At 36.2% G+C, this 19,305-nt stretch overlaps 1 protein-coding gene across 2 annotated transcripts in view; it reads right to left on the reverse strand.

Annotated features, from left to right (window-relative positions):
• RDX (radixin) overlaps positions 1-19,305 on the reverse strand; it is a 122,759-nt gene that overhangs the window by 65,045 nt on the left and 38,409 nt on the right. For both annotated transcript variants that reach the window (XM_047070638.1, XM_047070637.1), the window contains 2 exons: positions 9,761-9,830; positions 1,217-1,300 (listed from right to left, as the gene is read on the reverse strand). In XM_047070638.1, the coding sequence (XP_046926594.1) occupies positions 1,217-1,300; positions 9,761-9,772 (96 nt within the window). In that variant the 5' untranslated portion in view covers positions 9,773-9,830. The remainder of the gene's footprint in view (positions 1-1,216; positions 1,301-9,760; positions 9,831-19,305) is intronic.

A 19,305-nucleotide genomic window follows, 5' to 3' on the forward strand; every position in this document is an offset into this window, starting at 1 on the left:
TCTGATAAAAGGTTCAAGAACTACAAACTCAACACCCAAAAAACAAATAATCCTGTGAAGAAATGGGCAGAAGATATGAACAGACACTTTTCCAAAGAAAACATCCAGAGATGAAGATACTCATCATCAGGGAAACACAAATCAAAACCACAATGAGATACCACCTCACACCTGTCAGAATGGCTAACATTAACAACTCAGGCAACAACAAAAGCTGGCGAGGATGCAGAGAAAGAGGATTTCTTTTGCACTGCTGGTGGGAATGCAAACTGGTGCAGCCACTCTAGAAAACAGTACAGAGGCTCCTCAAAAAACTAAAAATAGAACTACCCTATGATCCAACAATTGCATGTTTAGGTATTTACCCAAGGGATACAAAAGTACGGATTTGAAGGGGAACATGCACCCCAATGTTTATAGCAGCATTATCAACAAGAGCCAAAGTATGGAAAGAGCCCAATGTCCACTGACTGATGAATGGATATAGAAGATGTGGGGTATGCGGGATATAGAAGATGTGGGATATATATATATATATATATATATATATATATATATATATATACATAAAATGGAGTATTACTCAACGATCAAAAAGAATAAAATCTTGTCATGTGCAACAAAGTGGATGGAACTAGAGTGTAATGTGCTAATTGAAATAAGTCAGTCAGAGAAAGACCAGTACCATATGATTTCACTCACGTGGAATTTAAGAAACAAAACAGATGAACACAGGGGAAGGGGAAAATAAGAGGGAAGTAAAGCATGAGACTCTTAACCATAGAGACCAAACTGAGGGTAGATAGTGGGAGGGAGGTGGGGGATGGGTAAAATGGATGATGGGTATTCAGGAGGGCACTTGTGATGAGCACTGGGCGTTATATATAAGTGATGAATCACTAAATTCAACTCCTGAAACCATTACTACACTGTATGTTAACTAACTTGGATTTAAACAAACAAAAAGATACAAACAGAAAAAAGAAAACAAAACAACCTAATAATTAATTTTAAAAAGTCCTATCTCTCAAATGCAGGAATGAGAAACAACAGTGTCTGTACCGCTGTGCCAGATATCTTGAATAGGTACCATGAAAAATTTCAAGTGCCACATTGCTGCAATACCAGTAAAATCACAGAAAAACATACAAAGAAGTTGCAACATATTCCACTCTACATTGTCAAAAGCTGCATACTTCATGTAGTTAAACGATACCTGGTCAAAAAGCTGCTTGCCAGTTGTATTGGGCTGAATGGCAAACTCCAGCTCAGCATCCATGGTGGTCACTCTTACGTTGATCTGCAGTAAAAACAGAAGGGAAAATCACTAGGATACAGAATATATTTATTAAGTATTAAACGTGAGAAAATATTATCTGATTTATAAAATAAAGCATAATGTGCAGGCAATAAAGAGCTACTCCATAATTGTACCTAGCATTTTCTTTATTAAAGTAACCAACTTTGATTTTAATCACAGGAAATCTAAAATCTATTTGAAAAAGAACTTACAAAGTCCTCTTTTAAAAACATTTATTGACTTCTTGGCATATAGTAGGCACTAGGCCATGACCTTTCCATCTTCTCATTCAGCCCCTGCAACAATACTAGGAAATATAGTCATTTCTATAGAAACTAAAAGAGTTCCCATTATTTGCCCACAGGGATATCAAACAGCAGAGTAGGTATTTCAACTGAGCCATAACTCCAAATTCTCTGAATGTCATTCACTATCCTGTATTTCTTTCAACACAAAATTCAGATAGTTTTATTCATATTGCAAATATACTGACTTTATAAAAAGCATTCTTTGATTGACCTTTGTTAGACTCTATCCTAAATTCTCTTTTGTATAAATACCTTTCGAACTGGGTATCTCACCAAAATCTTAATATGCCTTAATGAAAATAATTTTAAGGGGCACCCGGGTGGCTCAGTCAGTCGAGCGTCCGACTTCAGCTCAGGTCATGATCTCGCAGTTCGTGAGTTTGAGCCTCGCGTCGGGCTCTGTGCTGACAGCTCAGAGCCTGGAGCCTGCTTCAGATTCTGTGCCTCCCTCTCTCTCTGCCCCTTCCCCACTCATGCTCTCTGTCTCTCAAAAATGAATAAACGTTGGGGCGCCTGGGTGGCGCAGTCGGTTAAGCGTCCGACTTCAGCCAGGTCACGATCTTGCGGTCCGTGAGTTCGAGCCCCGCGTCGGGCTCTGGGCTGATGGCTCAGAGCCTGGAGCCTGGTTTCCGATTCTGTGTCTCCCTCTCTCTCTGCCCCTCGCCCGTTCATGCTCTGTCTCTCTCTGTCCCAAAAATAAATAAACGTTGAAAAAAAAAAATAAAAAAAAAAAAAAAAAAAAAAAGAATAAACGTTGGGGCACCTGGGTGGTTCAGTCAGTTAGGTGGCCGACTTTGGCTCAGGTCATGATCTTGCGGTCTGTGAGTTCGAGCCCCGCATCAGGCTCTGTGCTGACATCTAGAGCCTGGAGCCTGCTTTGGATTCTGTGACTCCCTCTCTGTCTGCCCCTCTCCCACTCATGCTCTGTCTCTCTTGCTCTCAAAACTAAATAAACATAAAAAAATTAAAAAAAAAAATAAACGTTAAAAAAAATTTTTTTTAAAAAGAAAAGAATTTTAATTCCAGAGTATCATCTTCATTTAGAGTTTACCATCATGTGGTACAAATGTACCTTTTTAACTCATACTATTAGAACTCTAAATGTGACTTATTTCCCCTTTACATTTACATTCCCCCTGCACATGTAGCTTTTATCTGAAATACGTTCTCTAATCAAATAAACCTTACCAATCTACCTTTCTTTAAAATAATGCCTATTAGGAAATATGCATACACATATACATGTAGCATACATAAACAATGAGGCATAACAACATAAAGCCTATTGTCACAGAATATGTATTTGGTCTTCATTCTGTTTCTTGGCAGAGAGTTCCTAAAGCCCCTGGAATTTCCTGAATGACAGAAGTGAGTGGAGCATTTTTTGTTACTCACAAGCCCCTTTCAACCACACCTGAGTTTAGGCTAATGAAGTGACTCCAGATGGGCCCATACACACTTCATGATGGGGGCTGGTAACCACAAGAACCAAGCATGTGATTACAGCCACTACCCTAATCTCCAAAGAGAGGAGGCTGGGAAGTTGGGTTAATCGTCACTGGCTGTACGTGATTTGATCAATTGTACCTACATAAAGGACACCTCATAAAAAACCTTAAACAAAGGGGTTCACAGAGAGCTTCCAAGTTGATGAATGCATCCACGTACAAAGAGAAAGGTGGACTGCAAACTCTACAAGAGCAGAAGCTCCCGTGCTCTGGACCTTCCTGGACTTTGCCCTAGGTGCCTCCTCTTCCTCTGTATCTTTCATTTGTATCCTTATAATATCCTTTGTATTAACCAGTAATAATAAGTAAAAGTGTTTCTCTGAGTTCAGCAAGCTGTTCCAGGGAATTACAGTACCTGAGGAGGGGACCGTGGGAATCTCCAATGTGTAGCCAAGTTAGAAATGTGGGTAACATGGAGATCCACTATTTGGGATTGGTGTCTGGAAGCGACAGCAGTCTAGCGGGACTGAGCCCTTAACCTGGACCGTCTGTGCTAATCTGGGTAGGCGGTGTCAGAATGAATTCAACTGCAGAACCCACAACTGATGAGTACACAGAACTACAGAATTGCTTGATGTGGAAAACCTATACAACTATCACCAGAAACTGAGTAATGAAAAAGTTTTTCTTTACCCATAAACCTACCACTCAATTTAATAACAAGAAATGGCAAATTATGCTGTGGATACCAATCTATTTCTTCTGGATTTCCCCGTCCTCAATCCCCCACAGGTGAGCAATGAACTGAATTTTTTGCTTGTCATTCTTTTTTGTCAAATAATACTTTTGAGGTGGCGCCTGGGTAGCCCAGTCAGTTAAGCACCTGAGTTCAGCTGAGGTCATGACCTCGTGGTTTGTGGGTCAGAGCCCCACGTCGGGCTCTGTGCTGACAGCTCAGAGCCTGGAGCCTGCTTTGGATTCTGTATCTCCCTCTCTCTCTCTCTACCCTTCCCTGCTCCTGCTCTCTCTCCCTCATAAATAAATACATAAACAAACATTAAAAAAAAAAAAAAAGAATAGTTTTGGGGCACCTGGGTGGCTCAGTCAAGTGGCTGCCTCTTGATTTCAGCTCAGGTCATGATCTCACAGTTGGTTCATGAATCCGAGCCCTGTATCAGGCTCCATGCTCACAGCGGAGAGCCTGCTTTGGATCCTGTCTCCCTCTCTCTGCCCGTCCCCTGCACGCACAGTCACGCACTCTCAAAACTAAATACAGGTAAAAGAAAATTAAAAACAAAATAGCTTCACCACAAATGTGGGTATCTCTATGTAAAATATTTAGTTTTTCCTGATTTTTAGCTGTGTTAAAGTTGTACAGTACTGAATAAGAAAGTCTTCTTTCTTGATATGGGCAATGGCTACAGAAGTATATTTTACTTTATGAAAATTCATCAACTAAACACAATATGTTCTTCTCAGTATGTATATTCTATTTCAATAAAAAGTTTATGGGCACCTGGATGGCTTGGTCAACTAAGCATCTGACTCTCAATTTTGGCTCAGGTCATGATCTCATGGTTTGTGAGATCAAGCCTCCTGTCAGGTTCTACACTGACAGCACAGAGCCTGCTTGGGATGCTCTCTCCCTCTCTTTGCCTTTCAACCCGTGATCTCTCGCTTGCTCTCAAAATAACATTAAAGAAAAAAGTCTAAACAAATGTTTTTTCACCTTTGTATTTCTAAAATTCATTGATTTTTTTTGTGAGTAGTTATAATTCATTCATTTCTATTGCTATACAATTATTGTTAGAAAATAATTTACCCACTTTCTCGTCAATGGACATTGGTTCTAATTTTTTGGTTATCAAGAATACGGTTATGAACACTCCTGTATATGTCTCCTAATATGTATATATCTGAGTGTCTCTACAAGTAAATACTCCGATGAACTCCTGGGTAATAAAGTATGAAGTCAAATTTACCATGAAAAAGTGAACTGTCTTCCAACAACAGAAGTCCTGCTGATCTGTATTTTCACTAACAACGGGTATTACTGGATTTTTAAAATATCTGACAATCCAGTGGGTATAAAATGGTATCTCTATATGGTCTTACTGTGCAGATCTGATTCCAAAAGAGGTTGAGAACATTTCCATAGGTATAGTGTGCAGAAATCTAAGGTAGCCCCCATGATCTTCATCCCCTGATGTCACCCTCATGATTATGTTACATTACACGGCAGAAGGCATTTTTTTTAGATGTACTTGACCTCACCTACAGATGTAGTTGACCTCAAAATTGAAGGATTGTGTGTGAGTGGAGCTAAGCTATTCACAGGAGTCCTTTAAAAGCAAAGTGTTTTTTTCTGACTGGTTGCAAAGGTCACAAAAATTCAAAGTGTGACAGGAATTTGACATAAAAGAGGTTCTCCACTGCTGAATTAAAGGGGCCATGGGGCAAGGACCTGACACCAGCCTCTAGGAGCTAAGAGTGGTCCCTGGCCAACAGCTAGTAGGAAAATGGGAACTTCAGCCTCCAGTAATTAAAGATGGATCATTTTTGCAAGAAATGAATTCTGCCAATAGGAATACACTTGAAAGAAGACCCTGAGTTCCAGAGGAGAATGCAGCTGGGATAGACCTTGACTTCAGGCTAGGGAGGCCCTGAACAGAGAACCTACCCAATCTTATCATCCCTTATTTCTAACCTACACAAATATGAGATAATAAATGGGTACTGCTTTAAGCTACTAAATTTGTGGTAATTTGTTAAAGAATAACAAAACTAATATATTATGTTTACTGACCACTCAGTCTCCTCATCTTTGGATGTCTGTTAACATCTATTGCTTATTTTTCTACTGGGTTGTCTTTTTTTTTTTTTTTCACTACTATGTAGCCAATCTTTACATATCCTACATACTAATACCTTGATAATTATTTGTATCACACACACAAAAAAAATCTTCTCCCAGTTTGTAGTCTGTCATTCTATTTTGAAGTGTCCTTTATAATAAACATATTAACTTTAATGTTGAAGATATGTTGTATTTATGGGTGTCACTATTTTGGGCCATATTTAAGAAATCTTTCTCTACTCTGGAGTCTTGAAGATACTCTTCTATTTCATACTAAAGTTGTTTTTCATAACTTGTCTTCAATGATTTTTGCTTATGATTTGAGGTAGAGATCCAATTTCATTTTTTAATCTCCATGAGGATAATGACATGGCGATTTAAAACATCTAAGTCATGTATATTGATTAGTTAATTTGCTTCCTGAAGACAACTGAAACATATCAAATATCTACAGGTCTGGGTTCTGAATTTGCGCTATTCTGTTGCACTGGTTGACGTACTACTCTGTCAAAACCACGCTGTTTTAATTACTACATCTTTCAAAAGTCTTGCTATCTGGTAGGAAAAGTCTCTTCTCATTATCTTCAAGACTTCTTGGCTATTCTTGGTTCTTTTTTCTTGTTCCTGACTTCACATAAAATCGTAAATTTTCAAAATACCTATGATTTAAAATGGAACAACACTAAATTCATTAGTCTCCTGAGGTGAGAAATAACGTCTTTTCAATACTGACTCTTCCTATCCATGACTGTGGTTCTCTCTGTGCATTAATTTAAGTCTTCTTTAAAATCTTCCAAAAAGTGTTTCTAATTTTCTCCCTAAAAATTCTATTAATTTGGGTACCTGGCTGGCTCACTCAGTACAATGTGTGACTCTTGATCTCAAGGTTGTAAGTTCAAGCTCCCCCCTACTGGGTGTAGAGATTACTTAAAAAAATAAAATCTTAAAAAAAAATCATATTAATCATTTGTTAGATATCGTTCCCATAAATCACTATGATTTTGTCACTATTATAAATACAGGTCCACTATCCATTGATATCCCAAAGGCGTTGAAAACAAGTTTATTAGCTAATTTCTAGCAAAACCTTATTAACATGAAGTGATGGGTGACTAGCTGGTGAGTTTAGTTATACCACTTCAAATGAATACTCACACACTGACATAGAAAAACATTAATGTTTTTGAGGTGATACACCAGGTCTTGAGAGAAGCTTCATGACATGACAGAGGCACATAATAAAGTATATATTCACCTTTATAAAATCCAAAAGATTCCAAATACTGAAACTCATGTAGCTTAAAGAGTTTCAAACAAAAGATCGTAGATTTGATGAAATATTTTTCCATAACATAATTATTTCTGCTTTTGCTTTTGTAGAAATGCAACTCATTTCTATACTGATCATTTTATCAGGGATTTCCCTGCTAATTGTTATAACAGAGCTGTAAATTTCCATGTTTATATAAATCAGGGGTCAGATTGGGATCCCCTCTCTCTGCCCCTCCCCCACCCATGTACATGCGAGCTCTCTCTCTCTCTCTCAAAATAAACATTTAAAAGTATATACACAGGTCTGCAAAGTGTGACTTGACCAAGTTTACGTATCTACTAAGTATAAAAGTAAGCCAACAGATCAGTGGAAAACACAGAAATCAAATTAATATACAATTTATATCTACCTGCACATATAATTTTGAATCCTTACTCTAAGGAATAATACATCAATGTTTCCACTCAATTATAGTAACAGTTTTCTAAAGTAACTATAAACTTTCATATTCCTATCAGAAATATTAGAGCTCCAGTTGATTCCCATTCTTACCAACACTTGATATTATCAAGCTCTAATTTTAGCCCTTATAGTGACTATAAAGTGCTATCTCACTGTAGTTTTGTTTTCCCTGTAACTAAAGACATTGAGCATCTTTTCATGTGTCTGCTAGGTATCAATATATGTTCTTTTGTAAAGCATCTGTTCAAAGTTTTTGCTCATTTTTTAAAAACTGGGTTATCTTATGGAGTTCTAGAGGAATTGTATATTCAATTACTTTCTCCTGTTCTGTTTTGTCTTCTCATTTTCTCATTGCTCTCTTTCAAACGACAAAAGTTTTTAATTATGATGAAATCCAATGTGTTTTTTAAACGGTTCAAACTTTCAAAAGAAGTAAAAATACAAAATAAATGGTTAAAACTTCCTGTATATTATCTAAGAAACTTTACCTACCCCAGGGTCACAAAAATGTTTTCTTCTAGCAGTTTTACAGTTTGAGCTTTTGTATTTAGGTCTATGATCCACTTAGGGTTAATTCGGTGTGTAAATTGTGAGATAAGGGCCAATATTCATATTCTTCTATATGGATAACCTTTTGTTCCAAACCATTTGTTGGAAAGAATTTTATTTCCCCCATTGAATTGTGTGAAAGTCTTGTAAAAAATCTAATGAATGCATATGGGTAGTTGCATTTTTGTTTCACTGATTCCATTATCTACCAACACCATATTATCTTATCTTTGTAGTTTGTGACTAGGTCTTAAGATACAGAAGTGTAAGTTTTCCAACTTTTTTCTTTTTAAAAATTTCTTTAGCTCTTCCATATAAATGTTGGCAGTTCTACAGACGTTTTACAATCAGCTAATCAATGCCAGCCGAAGAAGCCTCCTTGGATTGAAGTGATGGAATTGCATTCATTCTACCATTACATTGGGTACAGATGACACCTTAATAGTATTTTCTAGACGTATCTACGAACATTACAGAATATTATCCTGCAAATTTAAGTCATTAACTTCGCACAAGTTTTCACTGTAGAGATCTCGTACAGTTTCTGTAAATTTATTCCAAAGTATTTCCTATCTTTGATGGAGTTACAAATACATTTTTTTTATTTCATTTTTCAAATTTTATACCAGGATATTAAGAAAGGCTAGTGATTTTTAAAAATATAAGCCTGTGTCCAACAATCTTGCTAAAGTTCAGTTATTAGTTCTAGTAGTTGGTTTTTAGATTCCTGAAGATTTTCCACATAAACAACTGTGTCATCTGCATCTGCAACAATGCAAATGTACTCTTTGTTACCTACCTGCTGAGTCTTTAAAGTAATTCCAAAGAGATATTCATGCCAGGAAACTCAAATAGCTATAACCAATGACTTTCTTAAAAAGATAGGTGGCCAAAAGAAACATTGAAAGACAACACCTCAATTCTGTTAGATGAAGCAAAAACATTTATCCCAAGAAAAAAAGGAATAAATCTTAGTCAAAAACTGTATTAATTATACAACTAAGTAAAATCATACATACACCCTTAAACTAAAAAATCTAAGACTATACAATATCAGCATCGGTGTCACTAGCATCAAAGCTAGAACCATGAGAAAATTAATGCATGGATCCTTCCAACCTCTCATTACTTCCTCCTGCTTAATAAGAAGTTACTATTTACTGAGCAATGAATGTTCCAAGTTCTCATAATTCTCACCAAGTTCTCTTAAGTAACTAATTACATCTCCATTTTTTATATGAGGAAATTAAGAATTGGAGAGTCTGAAGTAATCTAACAAAGGTCACAGAGGGTAAGCAGCAGAGCCAGGATACAAATGAAGAAGTCTGGCTCCAGAACCCACGAATCTCAACTACAGTGCTACCTGTACCTCTTTTTCATTAGTTCACATAATACTTCATTCTAGCCACATTAATCTAAAACAAGACACCGGCAGCAGGATCAGTGCCTTTTTCTTCCCCAATGACTCTACCATAATATTTTGCCTTGTTCCAAGAGGAACTTAATGCTACTGACATTTTATTAAGTAAGTAGTGGTAAAAGCAGCGGCAAAAATACACTTACTGGTTTCGGCATTTTCCTTCTCTTTTTGTCACCTTCTTTAAAAATTCACGTTTATGAATTCTGTTGTCACCTTCAGTTAAAGAAAAAAGAAAGCAAAAGAGATCTATTACTTTCTAATTCTCTAAAAATATTTATACTGTGATTTAAAATAGTACACATCTCAAACAACATCATATAAAGCACACCAATCACCAACTCAAAGTTTTAATTCAGTCAGAGACAACACAAAGCAAGGAAGCAAGACTGCTACGGATCCAAATACTGTCTCTGTCTGAGTCAGGTTCACCTCTACACTCAGCCTGGTAGAGAAAGGAATATAGTCAAGGGGAGACACAGATTCAAATTCTAAAGAGATGAACTCAAAAACACTTTCTGACCTTTTTTCTGTACACCAAAGACAAAAGGAAATTCTGATTAATATAAATTCTAAAAAGGTAACTTTTAAAGAAAATTATTTTCTCTTGGAATTTAAAAAAACCCAGGTAGAAAAAATTGTATCAAGTAGTTTATTCACCCGAGGTGTATTAAACAGTCATAGACCACACACTAGCAATCTGCATGCTACTCACAAGTAAGCTGGTGGCTTTCACTGAAATTTAGAGTTGTCCTTAAGACCAATGTGAAATTCTATCTTCTCCGTGTAAAGCAAAAGTGAATCCTAATCCAAGAAACCCATCATGCTATACTGTCTTAGGGTAAACGTTCTTAAAAACATCTAACCAACCAGAAGATCTAACATTCTTAACCATTAGTCCAGAAAAAATGATTATTCCAGTTTGAAGAGCCACAGTGAGGTACATTAGATAAATCACTTAAAAATCAGCTTCCGCTGATAATCTCTCTGCTGTGAAAATTTATCCACTATACTAGCATCAATATATAATTTTGTTTTAAAACTATATTACAGCTTTTTAAGATGCTATAATTAATGAAGCAGAAAACTGTCCAAATTGGAAAAAAAATGAAACACTGAAGTCATTTCCCTAAATTTTATTCAATCATGTGCCAATAAATCTCTCTTTAAAAGGAACCTCCTCCTGAGATATTTTTTATCTAACAGTTGAACCATGGAATTCATTTCCTTAACTCTTAGCTAGGGAAATGTTAACACTCCTTTCCTACAGTCACCTACTTTGATGAATCTTCAAGGTTCCTCAGACCTATCTCATTCTCTATCCCCTTTTCTTCCTTCTATGATTTATTGTCTGAGTTCAGATCCTTACCATCTCAGGTCCTCAAACCTCCTCAAAACTGACCTGCCCTTCACATCATTTCTAAGTTAGTAATTGCCAAATCTGTCTCTCTAGAACTTGCCTAACTTGCTTGCTCAAAGTCTAAAGATTACCTCAAGTATAACATGACCAAAACATTTAAATCTCTATGCCATAGCCAAATCTGATTTTCTCCAAGTCTTGGTGACACATTTCTACAAAGTTATAGTATTCTTTCAGGATTTCTTTATATGTACTACATTGGCGGTTATGACCTTCTTTTCATTCTTAATACTGTTAAATTTTACCTTCCCTTTTGCTTGATTACTCTTGCCAGAAGTTTGCTTTAGTTTAGCTGTCTGAAGGTCAGCTTTCAGTTTGGCTGACCTTCTGTTTCTCTTATTGCTCTTTTTTTGTTGTTGTTAATTTCTGTCTCTTTCCTCATCATTTTTCTTCTCATTAGCTGGCTTTACTCTGTGGCTCATTTTCTAATTCCTAAAATTAAACCTTTAAGTAACTCCCAGTATTTTTTCTTTTCTAGTATGTACATTAAGGACATAAACTAAATATGCCCAAGTATAAGGCAACTCCAAATATAAAGTATCCCCTTTTTTGTCAATGAGAATATTTAAAAACAATTTTTATCACCTGAATATGTAAAATGATCAACTATGTACATTGGTATAGATATTAAAAACACATGATCTATAAAATACTGAAAAAGTTTATTTCATCTCTTCAGAGAACATAGAACAACTTTAAACTCCACACACAAATGAGACATGAAAGTCTATATCAGAACTTCTTGCATCACAGCAAGGTTTCCAGATTATACAGGCACTTTTTGAATCAGTATATAATACCACCATTAAAGTTTTTACCCCAAGCTACACTATCCATTTATATAAAAGACTAGGAATTTTTCTTGTTTGTACTGTTGGAATATTTTAGTATCTACAGTGTAACTATATTATTTTTTTAAAAACCAGATCTATTCTAGATTTACCTCTTTTTTAATGTTTAAACCACTTAGTAAATGGGCTCTGTGAACTTTCCAAACTCCCATGTACTAAGGGCATTTCAGGTCAATGTGCCTGTCTTCAAAAATATTTCCACGCCCAAGAAAAAGAACAGAGCAGTGACAGAGTTCCTAAAAACATAAATATAAATCTCCTTTTCTGGGGAATATTTTTAAAACGTCTTGCCTTATATTTAAAACCATATCATTTCTCTAAGCATCACTTCAGTGGTTTCCATCTCTCTCTGTGCAACATTCCTCGAATCATTAATTCTCTTCCATTGTTTTTATGTTTATGTCTTTGATAGTTTGGCATTTCAGTAATTATATATTCTTATTCCTAGAAATTCTTTTTCAGCTTTGTAAAAAAAATCTTAATAATGCCATGCTATTTTACAACATTTTGAATCTTGCGTTTATCCCTATGTTTATTTTCTCTCACTATAAAATTACTCTATTTTCAATTCATTATGGCTTATTTCTTTACAATTTTAATTTTGGACAGAAAGCTCATGTCCCTATCGGTTCTCAGCCTTTTGCCTAGGATCAAGTGTAGAAAGGTCGTGTCCCTAACCCAGTCCCCAGGGCGGGAGTCCTGCAAGCCCTGAGTTGGGTGTATGTATCACTACAGAGGTATTTCAGGCTTGCTCCTAGCAGAGTGTTAGGAATTTTAATTGTCTTAGACTAATTTTTACATTAACTTCTTGACATTGTATTCATATCAGACCCCCACAGCCACATGCTGGAGAACTCAGGAGACACTCAGGAGAGCTTCCACACGTACTGCTCATGTTATTTACTAAACCATACAGCTGTGGTGCCCCTTCTGTTCAATCTCTCATCAGCAAGGAAAAACCAGGGAAAGAAACTGAGCATTAATTATATGCCAGGCTGTATAAACTAAGTTAAAGCACCTAAATTACAGAAAAAGTAGTCCACAAACACAGGGCCAGGTGGGCAGGTAAATAAACACCAAGCATGTAGGTTTGCTGATACTCTGAAGTTACACATGAACCTAATACTTGAACAAAATAAAGGTAGGTTTATTTCCTTTTCCTATAAAAAATAATGAATCCAAGTTTTCAATACTAGAGTTACTTCCAGTTATACTCTATAAAAAGGATCTTTCAAGAAGAAAATCTGCATTAAAGTTTTAGGTTTAATAAGGAGCTCTACTGACATGAAAGAATAAATGTATCATAGACCAACATACACACACATAAAACAGGTTTTTACACAAGCTAACTAAGTTTTTAAAATCTGCAACAAACCTAATTCATCTACATGAATGAACTGTGAGAACTGGGGGGGGGGAGCCTCACAAAAGCATCCACAAATAAGGATATGGTTGAATTTTAAAAGAAGCTTCTAAAAATGGGTGTTTTCAGACCAGTGTTTCTCTCTTGAAAAATCAAGTTAGTCTCCACCTTGTTTTATTTCAGTGAAATTATAAATCATCTAAGAAAAGTAATAAGGTTCTACTTCTTTACCAACTGAACATAGAACAATTACTCAACAACGCCTTGTATTTAAAGAATACTACATAGGGGCACCTAGGTGGCTCAATCAGTTAAATGTCCCACTTTGGTTCAGGTCATGATCTCGTGGTTCATGAGTTCCATCCCCACATCAGGGGATGTGTTGACAGGTCAAAGCCTAGAACCTGTTTCCCATTCTGTGTCTCCCTCTCTCTCTGCCCCTCCCCAGCTCAAACTCTGTCTCTCTCTCTCCACCACCCCCCAATAAATAAATAAAACATTAAAAAAAATATTTAAAGAATACTCCATAGTTGTATGTTCTTATACATTAATTGTCTACTAACAAAAAGCTGAGGAGACAAGACAGGTCACATTATGGTTCCTTAGTTGAATAAACAAGGTCAATTGAACGAAAATATCTTGCTCTTAGTCGCACAATCAATGGTCAAATGGCCTTCTGACATCTACCCTAGAGTCCAGAGCTCTACCATATACCCACCTGACTTCCACTTTTTGATATTAAAAAAGTGCTAAATAATTTCACTTGTGGAAATATACCCAAAGAAAATAATAACAACTATGTACAACAGCAGAGCTACAAAGATTCTAGTTACAGTGTTATTTAGAAAAGCGTATGTAATACTCAGACCTTAGTTAAGCAAACCATGTACGTCTGTAGGCTCTGCCAGACCTCAATTGCAACCAATCAAATGGTACAGAAAGGGGCGCCTGCGTGGCTCAGTCGGTTAAGCGTCCACCTTCAGCTCCCGTCGTAATCTCACCATTTACGACTCTGGGCCCCACGTCGGGCTCCATGCTGACAGCTCAGAGCCTGCAGCCTTCTTCAGATTCTGTGTCTCCCTCTCTCGCTACCCCTTCCCCACTCTCTCTCTCTCAAAAATAAATAAACATTAAAAAAAAGTTACAGAGGGGCGCCTGGGTGGCTCAGTCAGTTGAGCGAATGACTTCAGCTCAAGTGATGATCTCGCAGTCTGTGAGTTCAAGTCCTGTCTCGGGCTCTGTGCTGACAGCTCCGAGGCTGGAGCCTGCTTCAGATTCTGTGTCTCCCTCTCTCTTTGCCCCTCCCCTGCTCATGCTCTGTCTCAAAAATAAATAAAAACATTAAAAAAATTAATTTTAAAAAAGATACAGAAAAATATTAAATGATATGGCAAAATATCCACAAACTACTAAAAAGGCAGGTTATAAAGCCATACATACAGTATCATATGAAAAGACCAATATGATCATACTCCAAAACAGCGAGTTCCTGTGAATTAACGTAAATCTGTAGGCTTCTAAGATAATGTAGAGCTTTCATAATAAGAAAAACAAATTCTTTAAAACAAAAGAACAAAATTACTCTAAGTAAATAAACCTAGGTCGGGCCTATTACTTCATCATAACATTTAATAAAATCTAAGTAGGTGAATTTTTTCTCAAAAAGAGACTTTAGAAAAAATTCTAATTTTGGAGGAGAAATATGACTAAGAAAAATATATACATTATGATGAAAACAGATTATTTTATTTAAAATCCCTACATCTAAATAGCAAAATGCTAATAGAATAAAAATATGCAATAGCCAGAACAAAAAGTTACTATGGAAAGAAATAAATATATAAAGATATCACTCAGACTCCACTCAGTAAATGGTTAAATGACAAACTCTCTACAAACTCTTCACAAAACAAATGCACAACTCTGCTGACTAAAACCACAAATCAAATGGCCTTAAAGGCCATTTTGATTACATAGTCGTTAAACTAGCAAAATAATTATTATACATGGCCATACCGATGAGCAGTACTGCTAAACAAGTAGATAAACATTGCTGGTAGCACCATAAATTGGCTCCATATTTCTGGAAAGTAAGTTGTCAATGTATAACAAAAGCTCAAATCTTTTCCGAACAGGAAATTCTGCTTTTGGAATATACGCCAAAGAAGTAAAGAAATGCAAAACAAAGTAACCTCTAGCAAGACATCCACAGCAGTACATGTCATAAAAGCCACTAATTAAAGTCACAATGCTACGTGATAACATGATAGACTATTACAGGGGTGTTTGTGTATTATGACAAACTGTCAACATTTACATAAGGGTAAGTGAAAAAGCAGATTATGTAGCCACTTGCTTTAACCATGTAAAAACACAGGTGTCCTTACAAATGGTATCTGGATATAAAGAACTGAACACATAATAATAATCAAGATCTTATTTCTGTTAAGTTCCTAATTTTAAAAATTAGAGGAGAACCTAAAAAATGTACTCCACTAAACCGTTCATATATCAGTTTACCAGCTTATATGACTTAAGTAAGAATTCCACCTTAAATTTTTTTACGATGAAGCTGTGTACAGATATAACTAAAACTCAAGTTTTTAGCCAATTTAGTTATTACTGAAAAGTATTTATATCACAGTAATACTATTTAACCTCAGTAATACATTTCTAGTTCTTCTACGATTTCATTAGTGTGTTTTCTCCTGAAACTAACATCTTAGTACCAGAATGGCCAATTTAATAAAATGTCACATGAAAAGCTAAGATACTGAGGCACCTGAGTGGCTCAACTGGTTAAGTGTCTGACTTCGGCTCAGGTCATGATCTCATGGTTCATGAATTGAAGCCCCCTATCGGGCTCTGTGCTGTCAGCTCAGAGCCTGGAGCCTGCTTTGGATTCTGTATCTCCCTCTCTTCCTGCCCCTCCCTGGCTCATACTCTGTCTCTCTCGCTCTCAAAAATAAACAATTAAAATAAATTTTTTTGAAAAGAAAAAAGAAAAGAAAAGCTAAGATACCAAGATACATGTCCTGGGTTTCCATCTCTAACTGACTCATCTTGAAATTACTGTCTTTCAGTGTCTTCCTTTCTTTCTTGTCAAAAAAAAATAAAAAAAATATATATATATAGACACACACACACATATACATATATATTACATAATCGCCTAAACCATTGTACATTAGAGATATATAGTAAAAATAAACTCTTCTCCCATCCACCCTCAAATATCTAATTACTGAGAAGAAAGTTACTCCCTCCTTGGTAAATTTCTTCAAGAGCTCTTACCCTACTTCTTTGCACAATCATGGCACAGACATGCTCAACAAGAAGTTTTAAGAGATGCTGACAGCATACACATTTCCCATCTGCAGAAAAGTAACTGTACGGCTATAAACTCTAAGTACGATGTTGACAGAATGCATTCATACAAAGCATTTTCTTCTTTATCCTTTAACTCTGAGGGGGACCTTAAAACAGCCTCCTCTCTACCTCACACAATGGAAAAACAGCCTCATGCCTAACACCTTGAGCTCTAGGAAGTCAGTGGCACAACAGACTCTTCCCACCTGTCAGGTGGTAAAACAGGTGTTCACTCTCGTCCATCCTGGGCCTATTACCAAACCTTCAATAATTTATGTCACACTGCCTAATTTTACTCTTAAGATATCCTTTTCCTCACGCCTGATTGTAATTTTTTTCCCTGCCTTTTGAGACACAGAAGCAATCTCTGAACCAACCGTTTCTCTCCACAGACCAAAAAGTTACAAAAGAATTCCTCTGCCAATTTACTGGGGGATTAGGAAGCAGTATAACAAAGGAAAGTAAAAACTGAATTAATAAGGTAACTCTGGCAGTCAGATGAACACAATAACAACATCTACAATAAAAAAGTTCTTTTTCCACTGCATGGTCCCCCTCTGGTGAAGCCTATAAAGCCCTTCCTAGAAAAGCATTTTTAAATGCTTTTAATGTATAGAAGTACTTTTAAATGTATTTGAATAAGATACATTAACATTGCATAAAAGACCAACTATACTGGACTACAATCACCAAAATATAAAAATCAAGAATTTATGATATAGTAACATATGTGTTTTTAAATTAAGTAACAGTGTCTACCAGCGGATCTCATGATTAAACTTCCAAGTAATGTCACTTCGACATCTCTGCAACAGCGATGGATTATGAAAATATCTACAATTTCTAATGGAAACAGTCTGTGTTAATGCTAATACTACTAGGTGCCCACATTAATAATGGCAAGAAAACGTGTAAAAAATATGCAACTTTTTTTCCCTATCCAAGTTCACAAACCCACAAGCTTAAAAGCTCTAATATACACAGAACTATGTTTATTATGTTTTTAGCTCAATGTTAATACTCAATTTAATGGCAGTATTAATGCACCTTTAGCTATATAATGCCATGTCATTCCTCAAGTGAAGCAAAGAGGACAAAAAAATTTCAGCTCCATTTTGTAAATAAAGAAATAAGGCACAAAACAAGCACAAGGGGAGTGAATGAAGGAATTACCTGTAGAATACTTTTCAGCCACTTCACCTGTATCACCTAACCTTCATAATAACTACCCTTCTTCCCTCTGCCCAAGAAAGGTATCACAATCCCTCATTCTTTTAATAAGGAATTTAGATTCAGATAAGTGACTTGCCCTAAGTAATACGACTAGTCAACAAGTCAGAGGTCCTTTTAAACTCGAGTCCTGGGCTCTCCTGGTTTTTCTATTCTTTTTTCTGACATCATTCCAGAGAAGCTCATCTCAAATAATTACCAGAGTTTTTCTAGAAGAAGCTAAAGCTCTTTCTTCCGTTGTTTTCAGATCAAAAGACTATCTCTAAAGATGTTACAAGTTACATTAGTACTGGTATAATCACCTTGAAAATGTATTTCCTATAAGGGTGATATACAGTTCCAAATACGGTATTTATAAGTACTTGCTTAGGTAGAAACTGATTTTTGTTCAAGGATATTTTCAAGGAAATGAAATCTTCAACATTTTTGAGCAATTTTTACATGTTACTATAAATGCAAACCAAATTTCTAGAACCTAGAACAAATACAAAGCAGAACTACAATACTAAAAACAAACTTTTACGCTGAATTTAGATTCTCTTCTAAAAGAAATCTGGGGGCACCTGGGTGGCTCAGTTGGTGAAGCATCCAACTCTTGGTTTCAGCTCAGGTCATGAACTCATGGGTTTGAGCCTGGAGATGGGCTCTGTGCTGACAGTGTGGAGCCTCCTTGAGATATTCATTCACTCATTCATTCATTCATTCTTTCTTTTTCTTTCTTTCTTCCTTCCTTCCTTCCTTTCTCTCTCTCGCTCTCTCTCCCCCCACCACTCGCTCTCTCTCAAAATAATAAAAATAAGCTTAAAAAAATAAACCTATAAATTTAAAGGAAACACCGTATCTATATTGTTCCCAAGGTGGGTAGAAAAACAGTATCATTTACAATGATTCATTTTAAATGCTAAAAGCTAAGAAAGCTCAATGCAATTCAGTTTCATTTTACACTTATGAAAACATCAAAAGGTAACATAATGCATGTTTAAAAATGTTAAAACAGGGGCGCCTGGGTGGCGCAGTCAGTTAAGCGTCCAACTTCAGCCAGGTCACGACCTCGCGGTCCGTGAGTTCGAGCCCCGCGTCAGGCTCTGGGCTGATGGCTCAGAGCCTGGAGCCTGTTTCCGATTCTGTGTCTCCCTCTCTCTCTGCCCCTCGCCAGTTCATGCTCTGTCTCTCTCTGTCCCAAAAATAAATAAACGTTGAAAAAAAAATTAAAAAAAAAAATGTTAAAACAAACAGATTCACTTAAGTCACCTATGCAGCAGGAAAAATCAAGTCTCAAAATGACCTGACTTCTCACAAACCATTCTAGGCTTTACAGGTTTTGAACCACTGGACACTATAGTAGCTTATTTTCAAAACAGAATAAAGTAATTACGTTTCTTAAATTGGACAATATTCTCTCATGCAATCACTAAGGCTCTCTGGAAGTTCTTTCATTAGCTTCTAATTTCAAAATAT

This window comes from Lynx rufus, unplaced genomic scaffold, assembly GCF_022079265.1.
Source record: "Lynx rufus isolate CCGP_SWC_20201006 ecotype Redwood Valley unplaced genomic scaffold, mLynRuf1.p SCAF_9, whole genome shotgun sequence".
Taxonomy (NCBI): domain Eukaryota; kingdom Metazoa; phylum Chordata; class Mammalia; order Carnivora; family Felidae; genus Lynx; species Lynx rufus.